At 43.1% G+C, this 22,512-nt stretch overlaps 1 protein-coding gene across 6 annotated transcripts in view; it reads right to left on the bottom strand.

Annotated features, from left to right (window-relative positions):
• The window catches only part of fmnl3 (formin-like 3), a 34,590-nt gene that overhangs the window by 9,009 nt on the left and 3,069 nt on the right, over positions 1-22,512 (bottom strand). For 5 of the 6 annotated variants that reach the window (XM_034591183.1, XM_034591182.1, XM_034591185.1 and 2 more), the window contains exons 2-16: positions 9,459-9,542; positions 9,253-9,333; positions 9,003-9,079; positions 6,658-6,741; positions 6,002-6,148; positions 5,039-5,147; positions 4,767-4,843; positions 4,260-4,353; positions 2,941-3,015; positions 2,736-2,846; positions 2,479-2,628; positions 1,780-1,881; positions 1,206-1,566; positions 755-847; positions 538-662 (exon numbers count right to left, since the gene is read on the bottom strand). In XM_034591183.1, the coding sequence (XP_034447074.1) occupies positions 538-662; positions 755-847; positions 1,206-1,566; positions 1,780-1,881; positions 2,479-2,628; positions 2,736-2,846; positions 2,941-3,015; positions 4,260-4,353; positions 4,767-4,843; positions 5,039-5,147; positions 6,002-6,148; positions 6,658-6,741; positions 9,003-9,079; positions 9,253-9,333; positions 9,459-9,542 (1,770 nt within the window). The remainder of the gene's footprint in view (positions 1-537; positions 663-754; positions 848-1,205; positions 1,567-1,779; positions 1,882-2,478; positions 2,629-2,735; positions 2,847-2,940; positions 3,016-4,259; positions 4,354-4,766; positions 4,844-5,038; positions 5,148-6,001; positions 6,149-6,657; positions 6,742-9,002; positions 9,080-9,252; positions 9,334-9,458; positions 9,543-22,512) is intronic. The other variant, XM_034591186.1, reaches the window with a different exon arrangement.

The raw sequence follows: 22,512 nt of genomic DNA, 5'->3' as shown, positions 1-22,512 counted from the left end.
CCAAGGGGAATGTAAGATTACAGCTCATTCAATTTAAAAGGTGCATAGAACCTGAACCCAGTTGTACCAACATAAGTGTGAGCGGTATCTTAAGTGTTATGGAGTTTTAAATGAGAGAAGAGTTTCATCAGCACAATTTTATGAATGAATAACATGAGATGACTGTTGTTGATTGTAAGGAAGTCCATACAACACAGTGTGAAATTTGTCATTTGTGATAGAACTTAACTTAAACTGCTGTTGATGAGGCAGCTTGACAGGACAGAATACATGAAGGAGGACTGAGCACTAGTTTTACAGTTAGTATAAGACCAACATCATCTAACTCTACAAGAATCCTGGTTTGATTTATTTAATTTTAAGTCAAATGTTGAATATGAATTTATGTATGACAGTCTGGTGTCAAGCCAAATCCTAAGGGTGTGTATAAATCTACCAGAGTCATTTATTTAAAGTTGTAAAGATTTGAAACCAAGTTTCCACAGACAAAGACATCAAAGTTATCGGTGAAGGGGGAGTTTCATCTGCTTGATTTACCTCCAACACACGTTCATCATCAATCTCATTGAAGACCGTGCCATTGATCTGATTGGGCTTCAGGGCCGTCCAGTTAAACACAGGCAGGCGGAACTTCGTCTTGATGGGCTTCTTGATTCTGATGGCTGTAAAATATATAAATGTGTTAACTTAAGCTCTGCCGCCTGCAGTAGAATACACAGTTAGAGATGCTCAAGCTTAAAGTTGTGGCTCTCACCTGACAGACCCAAACTCAGGATAACTGAGGGACAAGCATCTGGCAGAGGTGGAGCAAGAGGAGGAAGCGGTGGTGGTGCTGGTGCACCTACGCCTGGAATTAAAGTGGAAGACAATATTATTTAATTATCCTTTACTATTCTCTTCATACTGTATTGCCTTATTCATTTTGCATCCGCTGAGTTTTTTGTTCCATATGCTCTGTGGTATCTTGGCTCAGCAAGTTATCATAAAGAGGTGAAAGAGACAATCTGCATGCACACAGGAAACAAGCCTTGTTTCCTCTTCCTGTCTGGGTTAGAGAAACACTGCTGTGACCCATCACCTGGCACGGATTGACAAAAAAGGGGGGAGCTCAAAATAGACCTGCACTGAGGCTCTGTCCTCAATGTAAGTCAACTTTCACATGTATGTGTCACCAGACATAGTCATTATGAGTCATGGTCTGTCACCTAAGGCTGAGGGCAGGGGAGGGGGAGGTGGTGGAGGCGGGGGAGGCGGTGGGGGAGCTTCACTGGCTGGGGGTAAACCGGTGTCGGACCCTCCCGGTTCCGTCAACCCTGCTGTCGGCACCAGAGACAGCTGCCCGATGTCACCCAGAGGGATCCCGAGGCCAGTGCCCCCCCCACCTCCCACACCCAGCGGCTCGATGGCAATGTTTCCATCGGGCTTCTTGTGCAAACGGATGGTGCCTTGCTGCTCCAGCTCCAGCAGCCGCCTCTCGATGTTGAAGTGCCTCTGGAAGGCAACGTCCTTCTCCTTGATCACCCTCCTCAGGGTGTTGACCTGGGTGTTGGTCGACTCGTACGTCTCCTGAGCGGGCAGCAGGGGGCGATAAAGAGCACAGCACAATGACTCCACAAGCCAAAGAAACATCCTGTTTCCTGCTGACCTAATTTGCTATCACAGCAATTTAGCTGCAACAAACATCTGAAACTGATCTTTTGCGAGAACACACAGTGCAAGCAAAGCCTTTCGGATGCAAGGCTTGCAAGCAATAATGCGTCTGAACGGCTGCCAGCTTACCCGGATTGCTAGCAGGTCCTTATCTTTCTGAAGGAGCAGCTTCTCCAGATCAGCTACTTTCATCATCGTTTCATTCTCAACCTCCAGCACCTTCTCCGTCACCTGAGGAAGAAGAGAGGGATGAGAGGTGGTGAATCCAAGAACCGGACCGATGTCTCCCAGCTCCACTCCCTCCCGCTCTCTCCCCATATACACTGTGCATGATCAATAATAAATACGACACATCCAGCAGCATGACACAGCAAGAGCTATGTGACATAGTGCTGATAGTTTTGATTTTGACCAGATTACACATGTTGTAAAGGAATTCGTATGGAATCTTCAGCCTCATCCTCCCCCAACATTCATGACCCCTGAGAACAGAGTTTGTTATGAAATTCCTCGAGTGATGTCAGGGCTGCCTACGACCTTTCCATGTGAAGAAGGTCTTTTCGCAAAGCAGCGTGGGATACAAAAGCCAAATGCCCAGAAAGAACGAGCCGGCAGCAGAACAATATTAAGACTGTTTCGCGCAAAGTATTTTCCAGTGTTCTGCACCCTGTCATTATCCTGAACCACTTGTGAAATGCAAACACCGAGTAGATTTATAATTACCACGTAGAAACAGCAGAGTTAAGTACATAGCTGGTGAACCACAACAATCTCATAAATGGGACCGGAGAGCCGTGTTGGTGGTCCGGACTGGGCGGGCACACTCACATGGGACAGGTGCTCCTCCAGTTCGTCCACCTTCTCCAGCGCCGCATTCTTGGTCTCTGCATCCTCCAGCAGCCCACCCACGTCGAACACGTTATCCAGGTAGGCCTGGATCTGCACCGACAGCTTGTCACTCTCTGTGTGTTTACATTTCTGACACAAGGAGAGAAAGAATCACAATGAGTGATGTTCCACACACACTGTTCTGATTAAATAGTCTCCCAAGTGAGGATATTTTGTAAAAGATATTGTCTCCTCACCTCCAGGTAATCATCCAGTCCCAGCTTGGTGAATTCATACTGCAGATGGACCCTGAAGTTCATGTCCTCAACCGAGTGGACGACGATGTTGACGAACTGCATGCAAGCAACCTGGACCACAGACATACAGAATAAGACCCAAATGTATATAAACGGAGAGACACACATTCACAGCAGAAATAATCCATCTTGGTTTGACACTTGCCATAAAGTCGATGTTTCCCTCCTCACTGCGGAAGTGCTCCATCAGTCTCTCAAAGCGATGCTTCTCCTTACACACCTGAAGAGCAAAATATTCAACAGTACAGAGGTTTGTTAATTGAATCATTTAAAAAATTAAACAAGATATTACATTATAATTTTAGATGGAATGAGATGAGAAATAAAAACCAGGGAGAAAATAAATTATAATAATTGTAAAGATAATAAGTTTAACATGAAGAGGAAGTGGAAAGAATGAGATGTATAAAACTTTTCATCTTATGTTATAATGTATGTATTAATCTATATTATGTTGGAGAGTTTTGCCATTATTGGAGAGTTTAACCATATATGTTGACACAAAATGTAGCTCACCATAGATTTGTGTAATTTGACAAGAAATGGGCACCACTTGTGCCTAATGATTATCCCAGAACTATGTTTCCACTGTACTCTATTATTTCATGTGATTACACATAAGTTAATAAAGTGTTTTGTGATGTTTAAACACATTCCAGGGTCCATATCATCCATCCCGAGATCTTAGCTGTTTGTCAACATAGGACAGATTCCTCGATTTGCTACAAGCTCGTCATGGGAAGGGACGCTAGCAAAAGTATAAAAACATTGGAAAGATTTATTTTAGCCAAATTCCTACAGTAAAAATACACTAGTGGAACAGAAGAAAACAAACAGTGCTTTCCCAGTGCTTCTCAAATGTATTTTACACACAAACATCTCAGCTAGACACAGTAGTGTTTGTGGACCTACTCTTCGATTACTGATCCAGCTGCTCTTGAATACTATACATGATTTTCCTATCAAGATCTGCCACCTTGTATTAATATAGAAATACCACCACAGAAATACCATCTTGTTTTGACTAGCGGGGCTGATTGGGCCGTGTGTATCTCTGGGGCTTTAGGCTGCGAGGTAATTGTCTTGTTCCGGTGTTTGGGTGACTGTGCAGACAAAAACCGAGAGGCTAAGCAAACCTTTGTGGTCGGCTGGCTCCCATCAGGGAGTTGATTCTTATCATTGTTCAAGGTTGCCGCACATCTGGTGTCGTAATGAGAATAATAACCCCAGACAGTGTAGAGCTTTGCCTACACCCTCAGCAGACGTGAAATCTCCCAGAGCTCCTCAACTTTCGTCCTTCTACACTGGTCCTTTATGCCTTGACGCACACCACTGAGGTAGGAAATTATGGCCTTACATTTTTGCAAATTCAATCCTCACAGAATTAGCAATATATTACCACTGAACTCTAAACTTAAGATGATGACAACGGTTCAAAATTAATTTCAAAGTTGCTTCGGGCACCTCTTTGAAGTTATCAAATGCTGAAAGGATGATCTCGTGACCTCCTCGGACCAGACAGACGGCAGCCAGCAGCTCAAGGACCAAAGCTTTCGTCCTAGAAATAAAGACAACATTCGTTAGGACAACATATCTGGACACAGTTCAACTGCGAAAAACTATTTACACCATGAGAATGTACGTCTGTGCATGCAATCCTCAAAACGAGTGCAAATGCATCAAAATGAAGAGGCTGAAATAAATAATTCACACTCGAGTCTGAAGCAGTCTTTATAGCTATTTAAGTGTTTACCCTCCTTCACTTCATTATGAAGTGATCAGCCCCGGTGGTTTACCACTAATCTCCCTTTAGTAAACATTCTTTTTACAGCCTGTATATACGCCTCTGAGACCCGGCTTCAGAGAGAAGCCGAGCCCCACGGAGAATGGGAAGCATATCATATGAAGTGGCTGCAGGGTTTCCCCCATTGTATGACCCAGCCCTGTGGAGACGGGGGCCTCAGTTCTTACCGTGAGTTCTTATTGTTCAAGCTGAGAGCAATTTCATTGACTGCGTGTGCGTGAGACATGACCATATTGAAGCCATACTGCATGAAGAAAACAGAAAGAGAGAACAGCATGGGGTCATTAAAACCTGGGTTTATATACACACACACAGCACTTCACTGCACAGGAAACACACATTTACAACAACCTGACATTATCTGTGTCACATAGCTTATCACTCGAGTGTAAACCACTTTATATCTGCAGCTCTCAAGCGGAGTGCGGTTGTTTGTTACCTGGTAGTTCATGATTGCTCTCAAGCACATGATGCATACGTGCACATCATCCTTCTGGCTCACAAGGCGGGAGTTTTTGATGGTTTTGCTGGTGGAGACTGAGCCATAGCTGCAACAGATGGCGGCACATGTTAACATCCTGTGTAGAGCTGCATTCACCACACTTTCTTACATCGAGTTTGTTATATATAAAAGCTCCTTTCATTATTACAGAAATTTATGTTTTGTGCATGACTCTTGTTTCAAGTGTGTCACATAGAGAGAAACACAGAGAGAGAAAATTACAGAGAACGAGGTCTGACAGAAAAAAACTTCTATGGCTTTTGAGGTTACAGATGCATTATGGGAGCCTGGTTTCCTTGCTGCTGTCAACAGACCGACTGCTGTTATGTAACTGCATTGGCACATTCATCATGTGCATATAATTTTTCTTTTCTATGATCATATGATGAGTATTTTTATTCATATACAACATTTCTAAAATAACGTAAAGTTATACTAATACAAATTTAATCTTAATTTGCTTCTAAATGTTAGAAAATCTAAAAAATATTCATTAGGACTATTTCTAATATGCTTAAATTCATATTATGTCTCTGTGTATGCTATCTCCGTAGCCTAGTGATGAAGAGGAGAATCATAATAGTCCAAATGTGCTGCAGCTCACAGCTGGCTCTCATCTGAAGACAGGGCAGAGGAGCATCTGGACAAATGAGGGAGGACGATGATCGAAGTCAGACACAGGACAAGAGGTCAGAGACTTTCAGTTCCTCTATCTGTGATACTGCTCATCATCTGACTGAGTTTGGGCAGAGCCTTGAGGTCAACAGGGAGGTCAGCAGACCAGTGATGGCACCGAGACAACTGGTTGGCATGCTAATACTTTATAGCATTCAAGGTTAGCAGAGCGAGGCGTTTACAGGGATAGGTAATAGGCGGGGAAGCTGGCTTAGCAATACGTACCGGAGGACAGACTGGCGGGCAGAGCGCACCAGTGTGTTGCAGAAGGGTTGGGTGCCCGAATGGTGCAGATCTTCTATAGACCTGCTCCAAGACTTAGACTTGTCCAAGAAGCCTTCCTCCCCATTCTCCAGCCCCTCAAAATCCAACCTGGGCCACATACAGACAGACAGACAAGCCAACACAGAGGCATGGGGGAGTAGATGAGAGGCGGGGGGGAGCTTAGGTTAGCGAGGCGGCCTGGTAGAGAGCCAGGGGTTATCACAAGAACTGTCATCAAGCTGCACGATAAAGCTCAGCACAGAGATTCTACCCCATCCAGGCAAAGTATGGCTCGGGACTACACCGCATAGCATGTGTCCAGAAACACATTCAGTTTGCCAAGTATGCAACAAGGCATACGAACAAATCCGAGGAATGCAATGTGCCGAGAGCACATTTTCGATGCACAAGCAGTTTATTACAGGCTCAACAGGACACATGTGTGGGTTAACCCAGCAGCTGGATTCACTGCCCAACCCAGTTCCTTTTGACTAGGGTCAGGAGGTGTGTGTGTGTGTGTGTGTGTGTGTGTGTGTGTGTGTGTATGTGCGTGTGTGCGTGCGTGCGTGCGTGTGTGTGCGTGTGTGTGTGTGCGTGCGTGTATATAAAGTACTCACATGACAGCACACTGAGCAAAGGAGAGATACTCCACCAGGACGTCGAGACCTCTGTTCTCATCATTGAGGAACTCCCTCACCCACCTGTGATGCATGAGAACAAAGAGGGGTTAGCAGGGCACCAGATCAAGTACACACCCTTATCCTTTAGGACTGGAGTTCACCCATCAAAGGAGAAAGGAGAGCGATATGAGGCCAACTAATTAAAAGAGTTAATCTGGTTCATAAATCAGGTCAAGGTCATCCTTCCTTTCACTAATGACAACTAAGGATGACATTTATTTGTCTTATTAGGTTGAATACCTCCTGGATTAAAAGGACAAATATAATAATAACAGTACATTTTATTTCGCAGCACCATTCTAGACACACAATGACAGTTTACAATATAGGATTAAAAAACAAGCCTTAAAATCGGATTAGGAGACGCAAACACCCTTCAATACAACTTATGTAACGCAAGTTACAAAAAGTAGAAATAGTGTCGTTTCAAATTGAAACCAGGGTTAAGAGGGAAAGACACCCAACAGTACAAAATATTAACTTTGAATCTTGAAAATAAGTTCATATGCATATAAGCAAAATCATCAAGGCAATGGATTAAATGAATGTGTACAGGTACCTGTGGATGTGCATTAATATGATCCTATGCTTATATGTGCATGTTCACATCTGTATGTGTGTGTAACTATGTTACTATGTTACGTGTTAAGTGATGTTTTATAGAGCGACAAATCTGTCGATTAATTGGGAAATACTGAAAGTAATTGCTGGTTGTGGTTCCACTTCACTGTATTAAGACCGCGTCTCTGAGGGGGGACTCGAAGACTGAAAGAAAACGGCAAGAATGCAATGGAAAGAAAAGTAGAGCGAGGGTTCAGGTTTCCTCCCCATTTAACTCCAGTTTTGTGGAGTGAGAAACGACTCCAAACAAAGGAATTCCCATTGCGACGAGAGAAAGAATGTGGAGGGCATAAGGCTGAAGGAGCTGGGCTCACTTCTGAATCCGTGACAGCCGACAGTATTTAGTCTGCCTCCCCCACAGACCCCCTTGTCTTCCTCCCCACTTCTTCAGGGAACTCTTGTCTTAGGAGGGGGGGGGGGGTGTCCGCAGGATTGGGGTGAAAGGTTCTTAAAATAGTCACAAAGTGTGGGCCATGATGAGAGACTGCCGATCAGCCAATGGCAGGAGAGCAATCAACTGTCTCAAAGTACAGCGGAGGGACGGAGGGAGGAGGGAGGAGGGCAGAGAGGTGAGCGGAGGAACAGAGGAAAGCAAACAAAGCAGGGAGATTGGGTGCAGGAGGGAAGGGGGGGGGGGTACACTGAGGCAGGCTTGATCATCAGTTTCCTGTCTAACACCCCCCCTCTCCCCTGTCTCTCTCCCCTTTGCCTCTGACACCCCGCTCCTTCCTCCCTTGCCCATTCTCCCCACCTCAACTTCTCTTCCAACCAGTTGCTATTTCAGATTTTTCTTGGCAATCTCAGGAATAACACATTAGAAAGGGCCCAGGAATCAGACACACAATAAACCAGCATCTGTTACACTTAATCCCGCCCACGAAAAGCCTGCTGAAAATAGCTCTCCCTTCTTTTCCTCTTTGCCTTTGAGCCTTTCTGGGAAATACATTGAAACTGTTGAGACTGTTATTGATGAAGCCTGATTTAGAATATGAGTTATTCTTGGAGCTCGGTGAATGCTATGGAAAAACAAAAAGCTTTTCTCAATTTTTTACACAGCTCCTTCAGTGGCAAGTCACAGCAGCACATTTCTAAAATGTCTGTGTAACAGCAGATTATAAAGTCAAAAATCAATGCCTGCAACAGTGAAGACAAAGGCCACAAAGGCTTAAAATAACATCCACATATAGTGAACTGTGTTGTCTCGCAATGACAAAATATGACAGAGTACAACAATAGCTTTCTTGCTTTAGCGTGTGAGAAATGTGTAAACATAAAAGTATCCTTATGTGTGTGTGTGTGTCCGGTGTGTGCGTGTGTGTGTGTGTGTGTGTTTGTGCGTTTCACAGGGTTCAGCGTTGGTCAGCCAGGCTTCCTGTCCCTCTGGCATCCACAACAAAGCTTCCTGCTCAACACTATGGGGGAGTGGACGAGGCAGCACAATGGCTACCATCTGGGCATTATGAGGACCAGCTCTATGAAGTGGAGCTGCAGAGCTTGGCAAGTTAGAACAATAGGGGGAGATCAGGGCACTAGAGAAACTGCCCTGGGTCCCCGAAGCTGCAGCAGCACCAAGAGCACAGACAGTGACTGTTCTTATGAGCCAAGCCAATAATGTGGTTTCCTTGAGCTCCAGGCCAAACGAGAGATAAGAAAATGATTACCCAATGTGATTTGTCCGCAGCGATATCTCCAGCTCCCTCAAGACTTTTGTAGATTCCTGCACCCGCCTGCGGAACTTCTGTGCGACATAAAAGAAACAAACAGTTTAGCGGCAGATTTATCATCGTCGCAGTTCGGCCTAATGAGCTGTGAGAGTTGACAGGTTCTTAAACAGGTTCTTAAACAGTTTCGGTTAAAAAGACTTTGATGTGTAAAGTTCCCGTTTACACAGAAAGGCCATTTGCACCCCACCTTGCGCGTGACTCCGGGGTCTAAGTAACCTCGCAGCTTCTGGATGTAGGTGTGAGGCGGATTCTTCACCTGAAACCTCTCCTGAAGACACAAAAACAGGGTCAGAATTCTTATATTGTGAGTTTCATTGTGAGGTCATTGTGTTGGCAGAGTAATACAGGCAGGGGTGTGTGTGCAGATTTGGCAGGTTTTCAATGAGAACGCACCTGGTCGCAGATCAGGTCCCATTTCTTCTCATTGTCATACTGTCTGAGGAGCCGGGCTTTGTCTGGAGGCAGGTTCATAGAATTCTGAGAATATATAAAACAAAAGCATTAGTTTAATCTATAATATATATATAAAATTTCCTTTTTTTAACCATTTGATCACTTGTAGCAGCTGTGTGGTTACAGTAGTGTGTATCACTGAGATTTGACAGAGCTCTGGCGCCAACGGCAGAGCACAGGAGAACATTTTAGGGACTTACACCATGACCTCACTTCCTGTGTTGACTTTCAGCATCCTGCCGCAGGAGATGATCTGCATCTCCTCTGCACTCTCGAGTCTCAGTATCATTCAGGCAACACTTTGCTTATAGTACGAACCTTTTATCAGACCTGTTATCTCATCCAGCAATAAAAACACTTGATACTTGAATGAGACGTATCAAGGTGGCAAATTTACTACAGCTCAGATTAAACATCGGATGTTCTGTAAAATTTATAATAACACAAACTATATGACACGTTTTTTGACAAATTACTTCCTTGAAGCCAAAAGCTCATAAACATGGTTTGACAACTTAAAAAAGAGGAAGTGCAACAACATGAGGGAGCTGGTCAGCCCCTGAAACTGATCGCCTCAGCGTTTCTCTTTGAAGAGACATGAAGGATTGTTTGCACTGGGAACCCATATTTACACCCATTTCAACCCCACAAACGGCCTGTCAGCTTGACTTTTAACCTGCTGCCATTACTCAGCCCGCCCTCTAAAGCACAACATTAACCAGGCCAGACACGATGCTCACACTGGTCTTTCCATAGAGGGAAAAAAAACATATATTTGTTACCATGACAACAGCACTGACTAGTGGAATATCACGTTTTTTTTTTTTAAATGTTCCGCATCAGGACGACATTGCTCACTCCATCGACACAGTCAGGAATCATGTGGTGATGACTAAGAGGTTCCAATAAAGTTGCAGGTTTTTGTGATGACAATTAAACATATGGTAAAACAAACTAGAATAGCACTCAGTAGAGCGCACACCTCCGCCACAGTCCCCCACCTACACATTGGTGAGAGTTAGAAGGTTTCTAGCCCTATTTGCTAAGGGATACCAATCCCCTAAATACGTCTTAATTTTTTCTTCAAGATTTAGAAATAATTCTCTGAGGAATCAACAAAAATGATGACAAATCTTGCAATGTTAAAGTCTAAATTCCTGGATCCAGCCCTGATCTGAACCTGCACTAAAACTTAATGGGTTATTTCCTGACCCATAAGGCATCTGAAGTTTTTGCGTAATCCTGCTAACTAACACACAAACGGAGACGAAAAACATAACCTCCATGCCCAGATAATAAAGCAACTGTTAACCTCAAAAATATTTAAAAAATGCAGAAAATAAAATGCCTGACAAATCTTGAACAGTCTCTAACTGTGGTGGAATACAATGCCAAGATGTGCATATGGGGCTTTTGATTTAACCTGCTTTGTAAATCCCATGACGGAGAGGAGAGAGAGACACAACATGCATACCAGATGTCCAGAATTACAGGAGGAATGTGTCTTGTTTATAGTAGTAGTTTATAGTAGTAACTTTTCTCTCTTGTCTGACCCCCAAGCTGCTCTCTCCTCTGTCTGTCTGAGTATTTTAACAAAGGCTGGACACAACCCACAACTTTATACTCAACAAGTTTTAAAAAATAGTTAGTGATTATCATAAAAACATAAATATAAGAAAGAAAAACGCATATTCAAAGAGCTTTCATTGACTGATTACAGTACATTAAATTGATGCATTATATGAATTATAATCAATGGATTTAGGGTAGTGCAGAAACAATTTGTTGATTTATTGATTACTCGATGACATAAAATCAAACAGCAACTATCTTGATAATCAACCTAAAAGTTAAATCGCCTAACATATTCTTGCCCCTACATTTAATGATTTTCTGAAGACATCTGAATCCACGACCTTGTGCTCCGGAAAACCATGATCGGAATTTATCAGCTTATGGCTAAAACAACAGGTCGGGTTATTGATAATAACTTAGTAAGTTCAAGTGGTCGCTCTAATGAATGAGAAGCATATGGAGACTTTGAATAGACTGCAGATTATGTTCCATAGGCCTGGTTTTGACACAAAACACCCAGATATCTGCTGCAGCATCTGTTCAGTTCCAAAGTCCAGTTCCCTTTGTTTCCCCCCCTGATTTCTGTGTTTATTTGATTCTGAATTACATACATGAAGACCACACACACACACACACACACACACACACACACACACACACACACACACACACACACACACACACACACAATTTCAATAATGATCAGTAAAAGCACAAGGAGCCCTGTCCCTTCCCCACAGAATAAATATTAATTCTCGTTATGAGCAAAGAGCACACCGGAGACTCTGATAACATTCTGCTCTCTGTCAGTTAGAGCCTCAGGTGATGTAAACAAATACAGGTGGAGCTGTGAGCAGACGTGTGTGAAGAACTGTTTAAATAACAGGTATGAAAGCTACATGAGCGTGGGCATAGAGATGAGGTTTCTCCCTCCACCAGACCAAAAGCAGAGGGGATGTTTCCTTTCTCACTAGATTTGGGTAATTTGAGCCAAGTAACCCAATTTAGCAAATTTCATTTCACTTTCTCCCACAGTGATGCTATCTCACGCTTCCTGTTTTTACGAGAAGCTAAAAGAAGTCGTTTCCATGGCGACGAGGGGGCTCTTTTTAGTTTCAGATACACCCCGGCCCAATTTAGGGATGAAATACTACAGAAATGCCAAAAATGTCTGGTGCTTGTTAATGTAGCCATGTTGGCCACATGCGCTCTCCTCCTCCAGCGAGGCCCTTCTTGTTCGACCTGAGACCGGATCAACAAAGGATTCAATGTGGAGCTTTGTTTTGATTTGGTACAGTGCCATTCCCATCCTTTGACATTTGAGCTATTTTTTTCCTCATAGAAAATGGCTCACAATGGCTGGTGGGCAGGGTCAGTGTTTGCCCCCTGGTGCTGTGTGGAGCAGAATCCAGCTAAAACACAACACCACTGCACAACCAGATGAACCGGTTCTATTATCATCACTATCCCTCTGATCAGTACACCCCCATTGTGAGCCAGGACAAGAGAGTGAGTCACCACACAAGGCCACCGAGGAAACAAAATGGAAACCCCACTGTATTTATAGTATTTCATTTGTTAAAAGATGCATTTTTTTGAACTTTTTATGTAGATTTCTTTCAAAGAAAAAATCATACTTACAGCAAAGAAGTAAAAAAACCTAATTCTTTGTTTTATATTGCTATACATTTAATACACTGTAAAAAATAAATCTGTTACTTTTTTGGTAACACAAATCCAAACAATTCTAATTAAAGTTATCAATTTTGTGGATATAGCTTTAATTAAAAAAATCTATATATATTTAAAGATGTTAATGTGAACTCTAAAGACACTAATCATTAGTGTTTTTTTAGATTTAAGTATTAAAAAATTAACCTGACATATCAACGGTAGATTAATTGATAACTGAACATATTGGTTGTGCGCCTAACTAATAATTCATCTGAAAAAGAGAACATATCATGCACAAAAAAAGTAAAGAAACATAAAGTGGGACAAGCATTTAGAGGGAAAAAGAGGTGGTGGAGCAGCACAGGCCATCCAAGGTTTAAACTCTTAAACAGAAAGACATTTGAGCCGCTGACAGAGGAAGACGGAGGTTTTAAGGAGTTGTTTTAAAGTAGTTGACGGGGTCAGGTTGCTGCTTAAGGAGCCATGGAGAGTCCAGGAGAGCCATCAGGGACTCAGCAGAGCACTCATGTCACGCACAGACCCCCACAACTGAGGGGGAGAGGGGGGAAAAGCTGGAGAGGCCATGGTCACTGCAGACTTCAGAGTCAACATGGCAACTCCATCTGCCCTCCACTGGACAGCTTCCTAATCCGAGCTGATTTACAATTAGCCCTGAGGTAAGACCCTGACCTGCAGCTCCGGCCGGAGGCCCCCGGACAGGCAAATGAAAAGGATGACAAGATGTTTCCTCCCTCGTCTTTCTCACAGCTTCACACTCTCAGTCAGGATGAGATATCACACCACCATTCTCCAAACCCTGACCACAAATCACTCTGCCTGCAGAAGCCACTCCGCTTCTGTTTGTTTTTCTAGCAGACTCTGTATCACCAATTTACTCCCAAAGTTGCAGATGTTTATTCTGCATGCTCTCTGTGGTAAAAATGAAACTGCATTGTTGTCATTGATGAGTGTGCTTTTCATAAAATTGCACAAACCAATGTTCTGGGAAACTGAGAAAGTTGTTTCATTTTGATATGAACGGGGGTTTGTCAACTTTGATCAAAAGCCTGAAGAAGAAGTGAGCTGTTCAACTTTGTATTTCCAGTAAATGACGTCTACCAAAGAGGTTATGTTTTCACACGTCCGTCTATTTGTATGTTTGTTTGTTTGTTTTTTTGTAAGCAAGAGTATACTTAGAAAACTACCACAGAACTTGGTGGAAGGAAGTGGTATCCACCAGTGAAGAACCCATTCCATTTTGGTATGGATCCGGATCAGGGGAACCAGGAACTTTCTTTCACTTTTGTTAACCTTGCAAGATCTTTCAACATTTTCCTGGATTTCTCATAGATTAATTCCCAATCTGGATCTAGTGAAGTTAAATGTGGTTTCATAAGGGGAATGTTGGGCCTTGGCGTAGATATGCGCTCTGCTGGGTGCCATTCTCGTCGTGTATATGCTTTTGTCAGTGATTTATTACATTTGTTGTAGAGAATGAAATACTGAAAACGAGATTGCGAAACTGATTAAAACTGACTGATTTATTGATCTTAATTTGTAGCAGGCCTATTGTTTGAAAATGTACTCTTTGTGCAGCATAGTGGACCTGGCTTACATAAATCCCTTATAAGTGGACTAGGCACAGTTGTAGGCCTGAAATAATAATAGAACTTTAATCTTTATCTTATATCATGTAAATCTAATTTCCCCACTGTAATACCCTAAAGGTGGCCTACCAAGGAAATGCATTCAGTGTGATTCCCTCTTTTGTGCTGTATCAGTGGTCTAGAAACGCAGAGTCTATCTACTCTGGTAGGTTTCCACAGGCCAGACTTAGTTGTCATCAGCTCGGAGGGAAAGGAGTGGGTGGTTCGAGAGCAAACCACACTGGACGGAGCCTGTGGCAGTTCAGACACGGGGCACACACAGCCGTCTAGAACCATGACAAGTCTGAGACTCCGCTCATCAGGGTGGGGTCTGGGAAGAAAGGACCTGCGGCACTACTCAAATGGAAGCTGGCCCTGCCAACATAAAGGTCACAGCCTCACACAACACCGCACTGAGCTTGGAAAACACAATTCAAACAAAGGGTTGGTTATTGTCATATTAGACAACCAGGGCACTAGAGGCAGAAAAACAAAGTTAATAATAAAAACCACAATAAGAGCCAAAAATGTGAATGTTGAAAGAATAGCTTGACATTTTTTACATGCTAATTTGTTGTTCTTTATTTATTATATTCAATATACTGGAATCACAAAATTTCATTTAATATATGACTTTTACAGTTTTATGGTCTTTTCCCTGTGGATGTAGGAAGAGTTGATCCTGTTAGATTCGCGTGCGCCCGTCTTCTCATGCAACAAGATCTGGCTGCACGAGCGTCAATACAGGGAGCTGCTCGACTGAATCCACCGCCAAGCGTAAAGGCAGATGTCCAGTTGGATTTTTGAGTTTAAGAGCAACGGAGACAGCGTGGAGCTTGACGAAAACAAACCCATGTGTGAGATGTGCGAAATGGAGTTGAAATACTGTGAGAATCTCTGAGACCATTTAATGGCACATCACTGCAGAAACGTCACTGAAGAAGGTAGTGAAGTTCTCCACATGCACATATCATAAAGAGGGTCTGTCGCTACTTTAATATGTTAGGATAAACTCTGCAGCGTTAATACGCTACAACCACTTTATGTTTTGCGGACAAACGTTTCAGTGAAGTAGCAACACAAAACCTGTATTAGCAGATGTGACACATCACACACGCCTTTAGACAATTTTCTCCTCTAATACCAACAATAATTATTAATTGTCTACACCAAACACTGTAGCAACAGCAAAGTATGTCGATCTGCAGTATGTGTGATGGTTTCATTCGTACACCTTATTCACACTGGCTGCCTGTTGATTCGATTTAATACACTGAGATGTACATGGATTTGTTTCCCCATTCAGGGTTGGTCATGTTAAATTAAATGTATATATGTAACTGATCTGGTGTCATTTCTTAATGCAAACATTCATATTTTAATAATGCACCAGTTTAGAGGGTTCCTGCAGAATTTACAAGATTTGTTATCCAAGAACCTCTTACATAAGCAAAATTGGTATTACGGAAAGTTCCCTAACTGAAATGGAAATCAGACCCAATATGGACGGACGGTTCGAGAAATCAGTAGCAATTCCCAGTCTGAGTGCTAAAATGTATTTCTTCATAAAAAATTTAAAAAGTATATTTACCACAATGTAAATTTGTAACTTGAAAACTAAAAAAATAAAACCAACCAAAACTAAGTTATTGTACTTTTAATTCTTTGATCGATTTGTAGACAGGTAAACTCAAATTAAAATCAATAGTCTGACTTTTTTGTTCCAAGTTCAGAGATGAACCCTTGTTTCTGAGACTTGAGGATCTGAAGCCTGAAAAGAAACAGTTATGAACCTAGACTTAAAATAAAAGCATTCATCAGCTTTTCCACATCCTGTTTGGACGGAAATCTTGTGACTCTTCCTTTATGCTTCGCAGGATAAAAGGTTGATAAAATATTGCAATAACTTGATATGGCTGCTTAAGGTTAGATCTGAGTCCAGGAGAACACTCAGACTTATGTTTGCGTTGAAAAAATGCCGGAAATCTTTCTTTTTTCCTCAGTGTTAAGTAAACTCAACATATTATGTTTCAGCTACGCATGAAAAAAACAACACATTTCAGAAAAAGACTTTAGGGCTCTTGTAAGAAAGGAAAATGCTGAAAAGGGAAAATGTTTAAACAAAGGGTAAAAGTCTGGAGAGGGTAGAAAAATCTAGAGCCCTGATCCCTGTCAGGAAGTGGAGCCAACGAGGAGGCAAAGAAAACACAACGAATATGGGACCTGGCATGACTTTGTTTTCTTTCAGCATATTAACTGAGCATATTTTAGAAGGGAAAGTAATGCACCAGGCCCGGCTGTGCCAGAGGTGGCTGGATATAGTTCAAAATAAATGTCTCTCTCAGAAAAAAAGAAGAAGAGAAATAAATAACTGCCTCCACCCTCAGAAACGCCGAGACAGACAGGAAGGGTAAATACGGAGCTGACGTCAGGGCCGTACATCACGCACACTTAACAGTAGATTATGAGATTACATAAGGCGGGGCTCATCAAGCCGGATGACCTGACACGTTGACGTCATTCGAGGTAAACGTAAGTGTGAATCAGACTCTGCCGATGACAGCATCTACAAACACCACACCAGCTTTTTATTAAGACATGTGACAGCCGGTGCTATAGTTAGAATTCCTCCTTTTCCTTGATACTGGAACACAATGAGAGGGGACAGGATGAGAGGCTCGGCCGTTGTCGTCACGGGGCAGCAGGGACTTCCTGCGCTCTTCAGGAAACCGAACACTGTCCTGAGTAATGTTGGGTTTGTTCTGGAGCTGCTATGAGTAATACGAGTGTGTGTTGTTGCACATCGAACGTCCACAATCTGTTTATGTGGATGAATGAATGCGTGTTTGTCCAGCTCCAAGGTAAAACCTCACTGAGCTGAAGGCAGCGGAGCAAAGTGTGAGAAAACACAGCCCCCCTTCCTCTGGGCAGACACCCGATCGCCCTGTCGCTCTTTGTGAGGTAACCCGAACCAGGCAATCACAACAAAGCGTGAGTCCTCCTGCACAAAGATGCTGGAGGAGCAGGAGGGAGACGCTCACCAGCCCTCCCAGCAGTTTTTTTTTTTCAGGGCCCCTCCTTGTCCACACCTCCTAATGCTGGCCCTTGTTTACAAAGCAAATATAAACAGACTCAGTTAAGAGTTTGTTTATTGAGATATTAACACAACAGGTAAAGACAAGCACCTCATTTACGTGCAAATGTCGTGTCAGTGGGCAAACCTCATTCTTGACATGTGGATCCCAAAGCATGAGGCAAGTGAAGACACTGTAAAACAAGTGATTAGACAACAAAGGTTCAATGAAACTGTTTTCTAACCGTAAAAGGTGAAAGGTGAAGACGTCTGTAAACTCAGCTCCTCTTAAACAGATACAAGCTGAGTTTTATAGTAAATAATAGATAACAAAGAGATACAAATGAAAAACAACTAAATGCTTTGTCAGGGGATTTTCCTTAAGCTTACTTACTTAACCTTAGATACTGTATACATTGTTTTTTAATAACTAGTTTAAATTCATATTATTATTATATTAACACTGATTCCTGTTGCATATTAAGTAGTGTAATGTTTGCTTAGAATTCTGTTTATTATATAATTATTGACATCAGGAAGGATTTCTACGAAACTTGGTGGAAGGATGTTGTATGAGTAAGGGAAGAACCCATGACTTTTTGGTGTATATCCAGAGTTCCCCTTGAATGGATGTGTGTGTAATTTGTAGCAGTTCTAAATAAAAATCCAGATCTATTGAATTTAAATGTGGCTTCATAAAGGGACTGTTGGGCCTTGGTAGAAATATTCCCTCTACTAAGAGCCATTCCAGTATTAACTTGTGTATTCAGATTTCTTATTTGCTTTCCCCTTACTCTTGGTTCCTAGCTTCCCATGTTTAAGGGGGAACAGTTATAAAGGTGATTGGTGTTGTACATGTGCTGTTGAGAAATTTAAAGTCGGGTGTCAGACCTGTCCCACCATGTCTGTGATAATGAATAATTAGACTGTGTGTGAGAAACTGTAACCTGTGTGTTACCCACCAACCAGAGAACAAGACCCAGCCAGAAGGAAGCGTTACATTACCATAGAAAAGCACAGTGACAAATGGCCAAGACTCAAGGCTTCGCTAATGGCTGAAACTTAATGTGGTGTCGAAGCTCAAATCATGTAGCGCTAAATCCCTGTTAAATCGGTAAGTAAGGGAAACACAGTTTACAGCTGTGGTGTGATGTTCTCAGCCTCCTCCTGCCCTCATGCTAATCCACCACCTAACCTTCTCCGGCCTGAGCACACTCTGAAGCCTCCTTCTTCTCCCATGAACTCACATCTCCTGGTCTGTGACCTCTGAGTCTCTCTGTTGAGAGAAATAACTTTCCATGGCCACTCAAAGTATCAGGAAGTTGTGGAAGTGCCATTTTCGGTTGATAAATCAAGAACCGCCTCCCACAGTCCATTTGCTAATGCGTTTATTTACGACATGGCGGTGATTGACGGCAGTGATATCTGGGTTCAAGCTAGAGACCATTATCATCACAGAGTTCTTTGAAGCCCAACCAACAACCACAGCCTGAGATAAAGATGAAAATGTCCTTATAGCTCAAGGTCCCGCTGAAGCCAGATGTTCCTCGAGCTTCAAAAGTGAGTGAAGTTGAAATGCACACTTGTTTACAGGACCTTATCTCTGACGTTTCTCTGCTTCAAAACAGCAGGGATGAGAAACTTTTCGGCAATAACTATATTATTCAACATAGTCATTTTTAAACATGTCAAAGTTTCCGGGAAATGTGGACACAAACAAAGATATTAGGGATGTTAGGAGTGACTTATTAATAAATGTGAAAATTGGTCATGAACTGGAAGTATTCCTTCATTCCTGTGCGGTGGCAAACATCCTGTTTGTTCTCCTCTGTGCATCCGTGCACATCCCAGGGAAGCCCCGGCCAACAGATGATATACACGGGGAATGTCAGGAATGCAGGTACACGAAAGCCTCAATAACTCATGCCGACCGGGCCCTCTGACACACTGCCCAGTTAAAAAGATGAAGGTCAGCTAAAGAGAAAGGGCAACAACTGTGAGCCTGAGCTGCACAGAATTAAAAGTTGTGAATTAAATGTACTTTCCAAAGATTTATGTCCCTGGTGGTGAAGATAAAATAAAGAAGAACAAAAACCAAACCAAAACAAAATTAGAATTCACATGAATCCCATTAGTAGTCACACGTCTTTGAAGAATCCCCCTTTGTTTCTCAATATGACTTCATGAGTTTAAGCTTCACAGTGACAAGGCAGCGCAAGTCATGAAAAAAGAGAAACGAAAAGATTTAAAAAAAAGCTATGCTATTATGGGAAGGCCTGGGAAACAGTTACGTTACATCACTTGTGTATAGGAGAAGTAGCGCCAGGCACAGCAGTGTAATATACTGGATACGAGTTTACAGCCGTTTCACTGGGCGTCAAACGAAGGCACAAAAGGCAACAGGGGATAAGGCCCCCCTTCTAAAACAACACTGACTGACAGAGTCCCCATTGTACTGAGGAGGAAACCACTTCTCCAACCTACAGCCTTGGTGCAGCTGCATTAGAGCAGCACGCAAACCCCCACTGACACGCACAACTGCACACGCGTACACAAACCCAAAACCCCCCACGTACATATGCATATTGCAAACATGTGCAAAAATGAATAAATCAAGTTTTTTAGTTATGTGACTTTAAAAAAAAGGAAAAACAAATATTACCTGCGCTGTCTCTTTACAGGGTTTAAAGGAATAGTTTGACCTTCTACACTTCTACACTTATCAGCGGCTGGATGGAGCTCCATATTGGTAGTGCAGACATCCGCCTGACATCAGTGCCATCACCATCAAACGATTCCTTTTTAAATATGAAACCACTCAGGTAGAGCTCATGAAGAAATCTCAGACAGAATCTATGTCGAATGTGGACATGTTACATCTGCTCAGTCATGGTCTTTAACTTGACCTTTGCTTTCCAAAATAACAGCACGCAGAGAAGAAGAGAGGCAGTTAAAGTTGCCATAAAGCCCGGCACAGATTGGGGGGAATTGTAGCCCGAGGGAGCGGAGGGAGCCAGGTGGACAGCCTTGTGCTGAACCCCCCCCCCCCCACCACCACCAACCACCACCAACCACCAGACTGCTCTGCTTCTCTAAAACCAAGTTAACTGTGTGCACTCAACTCCCGTAACCCCCATCCTCTTCCAGGGACATGGCGGTGGGTGGCTGAGCCAGATGTGTGATGTAACAAACACATTTTCTCTCTCCAGAAAAGAGGGATGGCAACGATGATGTGTGAGAAAGGGAGCGTTAGTCATATTGTGCACATAAATTAACTCAAAGTGCCATTAGAGAAATAAAAATGATTTAGGTTTGATGTCTAATAAACACGTTGCACATCTGGACTCCATTAGTTCCACTTGAGTGGCAACTATCAGACACGGCAGCTTTCTTTAGACTTCAGCCGTCGGGAGGCAGTGATGTCAGACAGGGCGCGGGAGTCACATCGTCAGCATGTCGGATTTGACTAACACTGACTTAATGCTTACTTCTTCTTCTGTAGTTTCCCCAACATTTACTCCAGGGACTTCCCTCTTGTCCAATCAAACATTGGGGGGAAAAAAGCACATGATGCAACTCGATGTCAGAGCATAAAAGCCGTGGTGCGTCGAGCAGAGTCAGACAAATCAGTAACGATGCTTTCCAGCGCAATCAAGTGGTGAAAATAATCCCATGCTGCTCCCGTAACAGCTCTTAAATATGTGCGCGCCACTTAAAAAACGCTGGTAAAGTCGTTACAACCGAGAACAGTGGCAGGCCGCCAGTTGAAAGGGAATTTTCCCTCTCTGTGTTCTCCTGTGGCCTCAGCCGGGACTAGACCGCAGGAATCCAGTAGTGGATTGGTGCGGGGGCACTTTGAAAGAGGATCCCGGGCCAGACGTACACCTTTGAAAATGCCACTCACTCATCTCACATCATTTTCATAAGCGCAGAGTCATATGGAGAAGGTTATTTTATGAGGCCAGACCCACAGCGAGAGTAAGCTCAGGAAATGGGAGCGTCTGAGAAACAGTGAATGAGAAGTTCCACTTCCACTTGGAATCAGGAATAAGTCAAAGTTACCAAGGACAAAGAGAAAAGAGCTTAAAGTTTCAAGAAACTACAACCAGCAGACGAGATATTTGAAAGATTCTATGTTCATCTACCTGTGAGGTTTACGTGGATCTATATCTCTCGCTGAACTAACTGCGTGTTGTGCAGAAGAAGCAGCCTGCATGAACACAGTTCTTATTGTAGAGCGAAGCAACCACAACCACCATTGGCTACAATGTAATTTCCTCTGTAAAAATGAAGACAGGAAAATGCCAGGCAGCTGTTTCCAACCACAAAAGACAGAGCCGAGGCCGTTCCTGACAACGCTGGACAGAAAAGACGAGGAGAAGCGATCCGATGCCTTTACCACATGCTGCAAAAAGTCAAATCTGACCCAAGCACTTTATTAGCAGACCAGCGTGAAGCAGACGAAGCTATAACCCAGGGGTCTCGTCCCTCTTTCACCGCCCCGCACCATCTACAGTACAGTAGAGCGGGCCCTGTTAAAGTCATTAGCCTCGGGATATTACTACACTGGCGGAGGACGCTGCACCCATGACATCATTATGGGCTGGTGTCATTCCGGTGGGACGTCTGTGAGCTGTGTCTGAGAGAGAGAGGGATAGAGAGAGGGAGAGAGAGAGAGAGAGAGAGAGAGAGAGAGAGAGAGAGAGAGAGAGAGAGAGAGAGGGCAGTCCCGCCACACAGATGTAGACGCATCCATTCACATCCGCGCGCCATCATGTAGCAGGAAACATAGTGGTCCAGAGGAGGGGGAACTACCAACTTCAAAATATCCATTTATGGAGAGTGTTTTATTTGTTGAGTTACAAATACAGACAACAGAGTTGGCTCAGCTCAGCAGAGAGATGAAAGCAATGTTAACTGACTATTTCTGTCACGTACGATACCGTGGATATAGCACCCAAAGGAATACAACCACTGCCAGACATCAAAGTCATTGCCTTGTCTTCCTGAATGAGCTCTGACCACA

The sequence above is a fragment of the Hippoglossus hippoglossus genome, chromosome 7 (assembly GCF_009819705.1).
Source record: "Hippoglossus hippoglossus isolate fHipHip1 chromosome 7, fHipHip1.pri, whole genome shotgun sequence".
Classification (NCBI taxonomy): Eukaryota; Metazoa; Chordata; class Actinopteri; order Pleuronectiformes; family Pleuronectidae; genus Hippoglossus; species Hippoglossus hippoglossus.
The sequence above is the reverse complement of the archived record's forward strand: the minus strand, read 5'-3'. Positions and strand labels throughout refer to the sequence as shown.